This window comes from Sorghum bicolor, chromosome 10 (assembly GCF_000003195.3).
Source record: "Sorghum bicolor cultivar BTx623 chromosome 10, Sorghum_bicolor_NCBIv3, whole genome shotgun sequence".
Lineage (NCBI taxonomy): Eukaryota > Viridiplantae > Streptophyta > Magnoliopsida > Poales > Poaceae > Sorghum > Sorghum bicolor.
This window is the reverse complement of record NC_012879.2, coordinates 57,434,450-57,444,596: the sequence shown is the minus strand read 5'-3', so window position 1 is coordinate 57,444,596 and position 10,147 is coordinate 57,434,450. Positions and strand designations below refer to the sequence as shown.

The following is a 10,147-nucleotide window of genomic DNA, read 5'->3' as shown; positions in this document are numbered from 1 at the left end:
TCCTTGCTACATTGTGCCACCGAGCCAGAGCACGTGAAGCAAAGATAATAGCTTTATCGAGTTATTCTCTTCATGTTGAGAAGAGAGATAAAAATGGTCCTTTACTACAACATAGGTACAATGCACGCAGAAGCTGAAGCCGAGCCGAACAGAGCTCCACCAAAATAGACCTCAGGAACACATTTTAAGTCCTTGAGTGGACTAGTGTGGCTGCATAGGCACTGACTATATGCCCCTAATCAACTCCTTCTTAGACGATTGATCCTAGAAAAAAGTTTAAATCCAAAACAACTAGATAAAGCAAGAGTAGTGGGTTGTGTGATAGCCTAATATGCCACGATAAGATAGACAAAGGGCCTATTTGTTTGAGTTGTAGCTTTTGGACTTTGACTCAAAAACTAGCTTTTCTGACTTTTGTCATTTTGCTATTGGCTTTTGCAGTAAAAATTTAGCTTCTCTATACACCAAAAGCTAAAAAAATCGCTCTCAAAGTGCCTATTGGCTTTTATAAGTCTATTCATCAAAAGTTAGCTTTCTAGTTTTTTAAAAGCCAGCTCAATAGATGTGCCTTTTGTTTCAGACAAAACCCAGATATAAGGTGAAATTTCCCAATATATAAATAAAACAAATGTTAATGTGCATTTTGTTCAAAATACCAAGGTGCATTTTATTTCGAAAAAAAAAATCGTAAAAACTTGGTAACAGCGCTGTAAGTGTGCGGCTACTAGCTGCTGAATGCTGGGGAACCGGAATAAGTTGGCCAGTGTCTCGACTCTGGACTGGAGGATGGAGCAGCAGCAGTCAAGATGAACAACGGCAGTGCACACTTCCTCTTATATGTCGTCGAACTCGTGAAGCGATTTTGGGGAGTGGGATTGTCTGTTAACAACGCCGTGTTTCGATTCGATGCGCAGGACCAGCGAGGCTACTGGATCATTATGGTTCCTTGTGCCCACGCGAGGGTGACCAGATCCGTGTAATAGCCCAACGGCCGATCTGTTCCCACTTTAAAGCTCACTTCTGGGCTCTGGCTTCAGGGTTTCACAATTCAGAGCCCTACACAAATAGCTCATGCCACTTGCATAATCCAGCCATCGAGGTAAAAAAAGAAATGAATGGTTAAACATCATGCAGAAGTAAATCAGAGGAAAGCTCAAATGGCGCCTGCCAGAAAAGCAATTGAAATAAACCACTTTGAACAGCCTGGAGCAATGGTCAATTGCTGAAAACAGTTTTGTCAAATACAAACAGCATATATCAGGGGCATAAGGAATGGACTCCTAGATCAAATACACTATTTACTATTTACATCGATTTGTTTTGCTTTTGGAGACAATAGCCTAATTCAATATGGTTGGTAATGTACTTCCCCTGCTTTGCCATATTTATCCATCTGAAGGACAGATATCTGAAAGATTGTCCTAAGGCCTTGTTTAGTTTACAAAATTTTGGTTTTTTTTTGCTACTGCAGCACTTTCGTTTTTATTTGATAAAGATTGTCCAATCACGGTGTAACTAGGCTCAAAAGATTCATCTCACAAATTTCAGATAAACTGTGTAATTAGTTTTTATTTTTGTCTTTATTTAGTGCTCCATACATGCGACCAAAGATTCGATGTGACGGAGAATCTTTAAAATTTTTGCGAACTGAACAAGGCCTAAGCTGAAGCCACTGACTGAGCGTATGAGAATCCTGCAGCTTGGCTATCTTTATCGCTTGATCTTCGTTTCATCGTTTTCTTAATCTCCTCCTCCTTCTTGTCGACAAACTGGATCAGCTCTTTGAAGCTGCCAAGGCGTGATAGTCGCCGCTGTCTTATGACAGGACCAGGGGTGGCTGCGCTGGGCTCGCCAGAAGATTCAGAACTGGAGTACTGGTTGTACTGCCAGCAGACCCGTATGAAGAATACCAGCAGAGCGAAGAGGCATATCAGGGCACACACAAGGAAGAGGCCCCAAAAGCTTCCGAGGCCAAGCCTGGTTGCTCCCACTTCGCTGTCATCTGAGGAGCAACTAGACCGTGAGAACCACTCGTCGTGGATTCTCTGAAGTTGGCCACTCTCTGAAAGTTGAAGGATGGCGGTTGATAAATCTGCAGCGAGGGGGGAGTCTCTCTGGAATGCCTGTAAAGAAAAGCAATGGAGCAGAATAAATCATTTCCGTTACAGTGCCAGACATGGATTTGTGCTTCCCTGAGATGAAGTAAATGAGGGAATAGAACAAGATAAAGGACACTGAACATACAAAGCCCCATCCTTCCTTTGTGAATTCCTCTCCCACTATTCTGAATTTGCAGTAGTTTGACAGGAAGATATCTATATATGGCTTCTCATCAACAATTGCAGCAACACCACCGTATTTTGGTCCACGGTTAAGGGCATCAGCATATTCCTGGATCGTATTCAGTGGCACCAGTCGAGAGAGAGGAACATTGAAGTTTTCACTCAGGTACCTTTTGGTAAATTTTCCATTCTGGTATCCAATAGGTAAAGAACTTGAAACCAAACTATCAATCCCTGTAATTCCAGTTGAGAGCTGTTGGACAGTGAGGATTGACGTCAAGCTAGCAGTGTAACTTGAAGTGATGATCAGCACAACGAACAACCATATTATCAACACGAACCGCCCAAGTGTGCTTACAGTGTTCTCTCCTGAAGTGAGTTTCTCATCAAGACATTTCCATCCATATAGGTCAAAGAATCATGGAAGAGCTTATAAGTTAATATCATGGACGCGTCTAGTGGACTTACTGTGTGCGAAGAACATTGTTGAGAAGCTAAACCTGAAAGAGAAGCACATATCATCCGTCAATTCCTAAAGTTAGCAACTAAGCATTTAGAAAAAAAAACACAACAACAAAATAACAGTAGATCATAAGATGAGCATGAATTGAAGAAAGCTGAACTTTGACTTGAACAAGGTATGGTAAATTTGGACAAAAAAACATCCACAAAGTTACAACATGCAACAAACTTACCATAACATTGTTATGACTTGTCGCCTTGGAGATCCTCGAAATTCCTCATTAGTACGATGTTCAAGAAGCCAAACTACTACACCCACCAAAATAAAAAGAGCAACTGTGACACACCACATCTCCAATGTGAAAGGTTCAAGGAAAGCCCAGGCACTTGAAGTTACGTGTTTCACAGGCGCTACTATCACAAGCCCTGACTCAATATAAGGCTGTGTGTATTCTGCAAGCTGCGTTCCATTTCTCACTATAGCAAAGTCGCCTACAGCTGCATCAAGTGACTAAATGAAAATGAAACAAATCAGAGGCCTGACAACAAAATTGTGAAATAGATTGGGATAGGAATGAGGGCATACATTGGCAGCAACCATTCTAATGATGTCAATATAGCTAGGGTTTTTTGTGCCATCCCCAATAGTTATAAATTGGTAAGGAACTGGGTAAGGAAGCAGTTTAATTGCTGCGTTGAATATCTCGACGCAATAACCACTCATGTTATCTCCTCTGCCTGACACTAATTCCTTAAAGCTTGCTTTAATTGGAACCCCAACTCTCAGAGGTTGGCCAGTGTTTGGGAATATCCATCCCTGAGGCTTAGTAGTGGAATCACCAGGCCATACCACATCATGCAGCTGCTGGGCACTTGTAGATGTATTTCGTGGCATCTGATACAAAATTTCAGGAGCAGCCACCGAAAGCCCAGAATAGTTAGACCAATAGCCAATCAAGCGGGAGCCAGAGCCAGCAATATTAAGGATATCATACGCTGGGCGTACCAAATTGTGGTCTGAATCAAACTGGACTGGACCTGTAACACCTGTAAATTTGGAGAGTAGAAGTTGCTGCAGCATCTGCTCACCACCATCAAATATCTTCAGAGTTGATAGATGCAACGTGCTGTCATTTAAATTTTGTAATCTGGGATCTGTTGAGAAGTTGATCTGTTGCCCACTACTGAGAAATTTATCGACAGCACGAGCAACAGCCCAAACCGAGTCATAAGCATAAAAACCATATGAGTTCAAGCCAGAAGTAATACTTCTGTTACGAGCCACATCATTCCATTTAGATATGAACTTATCCTTGGCTTCAGATTCAGGAATGTGCTGACGCAGAACAATTAGTCCCTGAATATGACCCATATCTTTAAGATCTCTATATGCTGAGGAATCAAGGACAGCAGCTAGCCAATCAGTTACTATCCATACATAGCCACTGGCCATCATTTGGAGGTTCTTAGCTACAGAAAATATTCTCATCCCCGTGTCAGGATTGACATGCACAACCATGACCCTTGATTCCATCATATTTGCTCTAAATAGTACATCATTGATCACATCCGTATTTGAATTTGGAGGAATAGCTGCTTTATATGAAATCTTTGCCCTCTTTAATGCAAGCGCATCACCGAGGGCTTCCATGCCACCTCGCCCATAATCATCATCAACGAATATAGCAGTCACCCTTTTCCATTGATAGTAATCAACAATGCTAGCAACGGCATTCATTTGGAAGTAGTCACTTATGGTTGTCCTGATGAAGTACGGATACTCTGATGCAGAGAGAGTTGGATCTGTAGCCGCAAATGATAGAAGAGGTACATGTAGCTCATTAACAACATGGGAGATGACATGGCCTATCCCAGAGGATTGCGGGCCAATCACCGCAACTACGCTTTTTTCCATTAGCCGCAACGCTGCAACCAAGTAAGGTTTCTATGAATCAGTTCATGCACCGTCAGGGTAGAAGTGACAGTTGAGGTACTGAAGTTAATTTCTGATGTCTTTCAAGCCAAGAAAAGATGACAGCTTATTGTACTTGTGCCTATAAAGATCCCACTAATTTTGTCCTTAAACTTTATGCATGTCATGCAAACTTTATTTTCTGATAAAAACAGGAAAACTAGCTGTGATTCAAACAAGGAAAGTCTCCAATAAACCTATATAGTTTACTTTATTCTGGTGCTCAAACTTGACAGAAGGAAACAAAGAATCTTGAATGAGAATAAAGTGAGGAATTGGATGCTCCCTAACAGCTGACACATGTTTCCTGCATCCTACAGAATACCTTAACCGACTTCACAAGTTATGCCATTTGTAGTACCACTCCATCAGTAACAGCTAACACATGTCCTGCATCCTATAGAATACCTAACCGATTTTACAAGTTACAGAACCACTCCATCAGTAACAGCTGACACATGTTGCCTTCATCCTACAGAATACCTTAACCACAAGTTATGCTATTTGTGGTACCACTCCGTCAGTGTCAGTAGTCTTTCTGACTGTCACTCTTCTGTTGACAGGACAATCAGGTTAGTAGAATTCTTAAGCTATTTGTGCATAGGTACTTAGGTAGACCAATATGGATACGGATAAGTGAATGCATAATGAGGGGGAGCAAGTGGAAGTTATCTCGAGACAAGAGAGTGAGATTTAAGTAGAACGAGGGGTTAGGGTTCATAGGCATCCAAAAGCGACGGGGTGTTGACCAAGTGTCAAAAGGTATCTAATCTTATTTATTTGAAAGTTACAAAAATTACTGATACCGACAATTATCATTGTCCAATTTATATTCGAGGAGCATCATTATCTGATATGTAAACTTTTGTAAGTATCTGTGCAATCATAATTCTTCAGAAAGGGATATGCTATTATAAGATACTTTTGATCCACATAAGACAAACAGAAAAGCTAACATTGTCAAATTATCTCATGAAACACGAGCTGAGCAACTATTAAGACTATAAAAATCCTACCAGTAGGGGTACCAAACTTAGTTTGACTAAACCAATAATATACTGGGACTGAATAGGCCCATCCCATCCGCCTCCTATGTTTTTGCCGGCAGTAAAGTTCTCTCTTGGATCAATCGAGATTTTGCTCAGGTTTTAGACGAACGATCAACTTTTTTCTAGCATAGATAATAAGGGAGAAATTTCCCCCTATTTTATGCTTGACTGATAATAAGTATAAAAGTGAACAATAGGATTAAGACTACCGTTACAGCTGCTGGCTGCAACCCATATTTCCTCAAAACTTTGAAACAGCTTCCAGAAAGACCTCAATATTTCCATTTCGGCTGCTATCTATGCTGTAATTCTAATTCTTAACTATATATAAAAAAGGAAAAAAATACTTTTTTTTTGAAAGACCAAAAAAACCAACTTCTTGACACATGGACATGACACATGAGCAACTGAAGAAAGAGGGGGAAACGAAAACCGAACCTTCGATGGTCCCAATAAAGCCGCTGCAGTTGGTGTCCTGGGGCACCAAATTGAGCTGGGTCCCCGGGAGGACCTTGCCGTCCGCGTTGACGTCATCGACGGCGAGCTCGATGGCAAGCTGCGCCGCGCGACCAATTGTGGAGTCGTACGTGAAGAGAGCGCCAACGGTCACCTCGCTCGGCCGCGCCCCCGCCGCCGACGCCGCCCGCATCGCGGCGCCAAGCGCCAAGAACAGAATCACCAACTGAGCGGCGCCCATTGCCCGGAATTCAAGCGGCACTAGAGGCTAGAAGAGCACGGCGCGGGGGCCGTCGAGCGCCGGAACCTTGGTACCAACCGCATCAGTCAGTTTGAGGACGAGGAATGACTGAATGAGATGCGCTAGGAGGATGAGGGATGGCGACGGCAGGGAGCGCAAGGATTGGGTGGAGCTATGGTATCGTCGGAAAAAGCAAGATTCTTGTTTTGAGGTGGGCAAGGAAGGAGGATGGTGAAGAGGAGGACAACTGGTGAGGAGCCGAGCTCTCTCCTCCTCCGCGGGATGCCGGGATGAGGCTTTGAGGAGCCGACGCACTGTGCCGGAGCTGACTCCGAGTCTCCGAACGCTGGGGACTGTCGGATCTGAGTCCGAACTCGCAATGCGTGTAGGTGTGAAGTCACGCATGCATGACCCAAGCGCACACATCAGAGAGACAGCGAGCGTCGAGCGAGATGGAGATTGGAGGTGAATGGGTGATGCTACCGCGCGACGGGGACGGGAAGGAAGGAATTTTGTCGTGACGGACGTCGGAAGCAGGCGAGAAAGATCTTTTCTTTTTTTTTTTCGTGCCAAGTCGCAGCCAGGTCCGTCGGTGGACAGCGTCTCCATGGACCAGTGATTTTTCAACAATTCTGATCTCTCTTTGTGTGATAGCGTGAGCCTGTTTATTTAGTGGTTTTTTTCTCTCGTAACAAATTAGAAAACGATATTTATAGATATGGTTTTTCAATAAAGTGAACTATGTGAATTTCACGCGTTGCTGTGGGATTTTCTTAAAAATAAATTATTATATATGATATTCAGTCTATTATATATGTATACATATGCATTTGACTTGTATGTATTTTATTGTATTAGATCTAATAAAAAATTGCTAAGCTAATAGAACATAAACTAATATGTGGTTATATTATAGAGGAATTAATTGATGATGAAACAAATAGTGTATGTATATGACTTGTATATTAATAGATTAAATATTTAAAGTATTTCACATAATATAGATGACATGGTCATTTTTTGTAATTAATATGGGATGACATGGACTTATTGGAGAATGATGTGGACACCTTGCATGAAGAGATAGAATATTTAGTGGGTCATTTAGTGGGGAATGATGTCGACACCTTGCATGAAGAGAGAATTCATCTAGTGGGGTTTAGCTTTATGAGAGTTATAGATAGGCTCTAAGGCTCGCTCTTTGTTACCATTTGTTTTTTCCTTGAGAACTTCCCAAATTTGTCCAAATTTCATGTTTAGCTTGCTAAATCTATGGTAAAAATTTTGACTCAAGATTTTGGTAACTTTTGCTTGACAAATCTTTGCCTTAGCCAATTTTAATAGCAAATCAACCAGGTCTCAGTCTTATCCTTCATCCCGTTCATATCTCTACACTTTTGCCTTTTCCCTTCCCTCCCTGTTCTTGACAAGTGATGTTCTTTACAACCATGTTCTACCATGCATTGACTACCCCTTGGTCAACGAGGTGAGCGCCAATGGGCACTAGGACTTGTGCACCGTTTCCATATGGGTCATGATCGTCTAGGCTCACTCCTCCCATGTGCTCGCACTATAACAATAGCTTGAGGTGATTGATAGAATTAGCATTTCTAGGGGTAAACATATACTGGCTATCTTTGGAAATCAATCCAACCTACTATCCCGAATATCCAACCTATGGATAATATAGGTGTCAAACCCTAGTTGGTCTTCTACTTTCTTCCCTTAGCCACATCAGCCAAAGACCTCTCACCCACTCTCTTCTATCTTCTCAGTATATCCACCCATATCTCTATCTTCTCTTTACTCCACATATGACCTCTTTTTTTCTCTACCGTACAATAGGGGCTTAGCTTGCGATGAGCGTGATGGGGCCTCGGCAAAGCGGTTTAGCTGGCAGCGCAACGGAGCCATGTTGAGTGTATTTGGTAGGGAGGTGTTTGACCATGGCGGATTTGGCAGAGAAGGTCTTGGCCATGGTAGATCTACGCGAGGAAGTGTTGGCCACGAAACAAGCGGCTAGGGTACAACTGATTTGATGGATAGGCACAACAAATCTTACTCATCCACGACAGATGTGGTGAACGGCTAGCGAATGGCAATGGTGCACTGCATATGGTCATCGTGCTTCTTTTTATAAAAAATTGGTTTCTATAGATGAACCACTTTTCTAACCGCCTCTAGAAATTCAATGTTCAGCTGCAGTCTTGAAGCCACAGCTGAAGACTTTGACTCCCAAAGACCCAGCTACCGTTTGTGTAAACCGGTTTTATTTGATCGATCGTGCAAAGTCGGTTTTGTAGTAGTGATCATCATCCCGTCCTTGTCGGCATGGTCGTGCTCCGTGCTTGCCGCTTCAGTGCATGTCTTGTTCATTGCCCCAATTTGATCCATGCTTTGTTGAAGTCAAACATCTAGGCAAAATGACGGACAATGCATGGTAACGCCGATGGCCTTAAGCCCTGCGTTTTAGCTCTAAGCAACGGCGGCGAGCATATTCTGACTCTAGGCAGCCAGTTGATGTATTTAATTTACTTATCCCAAACAAACAATTACAGAGAACGAACATTTTAATAATTGTACACTGGTGTGCACAATGCAAATACAAGCGGAGTGGTTTTACACTTGTAAATGATTATTATTTGTTACTATATGTGTCCAGACATGGCCTACGAGTTAATAATCATTGTTAAGTAACATGAGAAAGCGATTTGCATAAGATTTGCACTATCCTAGAAGAATTGCGCGCTGATGATGACGTTGGTAAATTTGGTTTTAATCCTAGAAAAACTCTGCAACTTGTGTTTAACCTATTCGGTCGTCAATGTGGACCGGATGTCACCTTGGACATTGGCTACTTCTCCAGGTTCTATCTGCGACCTAAGAATGTTCATCTCGTTTCGATCGCACTTCACCCATCCCAATATATTCTAGTATCTATCTACATGTTGCTGACTCAGTTTTTTGTTACCTTGTAGATAGAATCATCGTACCATGCATCGCACACATATACGGCTGGATCATCGTTATATAGCACTAGTAACACCAGAAAGCAGGCTAGCTTAGCTGCAGGCCGGGTTAATTAATCCTAATTAAATTTATATCCACCATGGACGACGCAGTGCGGACTGCTGACCCAAGCACTGCGCGGTGGGGCCGCCGCTCGACTCTCCTTCTGATGTGGTCGCTGGCCGAGCTCGTGACCATCTTGGTGTACGCGTTCGCCGGCCGGCTCTGGGGCTTCGTCGTCGCCGGCGTGCTCCTTGCGCTCGTGTTCATCTTCACGTGCTACTACTACCTCCGCCGCACGAGGGGGTCTGAGGAGTCAACAACGGTGGGGCAGCAGCAGCAGAATGAGGTCAACGGCGACGGCGTCGGCGTTGGCCTCAGCCAGGGGGACATCGAAGCCATCCCGGCGTTCGAGTACTGCGCGGCGGGCGCCGACGCCGGCGGCGGCAGCGGCTCTGAGCCGTCGTCGTGGTCGTCCGTGGAGGAGTGCGCGGTGTGCATCAGCGTCTTGCGGGACGGGGAGACGGTCAGAAGGCTGACGGCGTGTGGGCACGCGTTCCATGCGCGGTGCATCAACGGGTGGCTGCGTGGGCACGCCACCTGCCCGATCTGCCGTGCCGGCATCAAGGTCGTCGCCGGCGACGGTGAGCCATCCCCAGTGGCGGCGGCTGTGTAG

At 43.8% G+C, this 10,147-nt stretch overlaps 2 protein-coding genes across 2 annotated transcripts; one reads left to right on the top strand and one right to left on the bottom strand.

Moving 5' to 3' along the window:
• LOC8083292 (glutamate receptor 3.4) lies at positions 1,180 to 6,888 on the bottom strand. Its single transcript, XM_021449198.1, has 6 exons — positions 6,204 to 6,888; positions 3,331 to 4,670; positions 2,978 to 3,255; positions 2,751 to 2,782; positions 2,245 to 2,651; positions 1,180 to 2,123 (listed from the first exon to the last, which is right to left on the bottom strand). Exons 1-6 carry the CDS (start codon positions 6,460 to 6,462, stop codon positions 1,659 to 1,661), a joined length of 2,781 nt encoding a protein of 926 aa, XP_021304873.1. The 5' UTR covers positions 6,463 to 6,888; the 3' UTR covers positions 1,180 to 1,658.
• LOC8061622 (putative RING-H2 finger protein ATL37) lies at positions 9,572 to 10,147 on the top strand. The gene has a single exon (XM_002438816.1). The coding sequence runs from the start codon at positions 9,572 to 9,574 to the stop codon at positions 10,145 to 10,147; it is 576 nt and encodes a 191-aa protein (XP_002438861.1).

Coding starts and splice junctions, on each gene's coding strand:
- LOC8083292 (XM_021449198.1), bottom strand. CDS start 6,462: ATGGGCGCCGCTCAGTTGGTGATTCTGTTCTTGGCGCTTGGCGCCGCG. Junction 4,671..6,203: donor CTTTATTGGGACCATCGAAG/GTTCGGTTTTCG, acceptor ACTTGGTTGCAG/CGTTGCGGCTAATGGAAAAA. Junction 2,124..2,244: donor CAAAGGAAGGATGGGGCTTT/GTATGTTCAGTG, acceptor TTTTCTTTACAG/GCATTCCAGAGAGACTCCCC.
- LOC8061622 (XM_002438816.1), top strand. CDS start 9,572: ATGGACGACGCAGTGCGGACTGCTGACCCAAGCACTGCGCGGTGGGGC.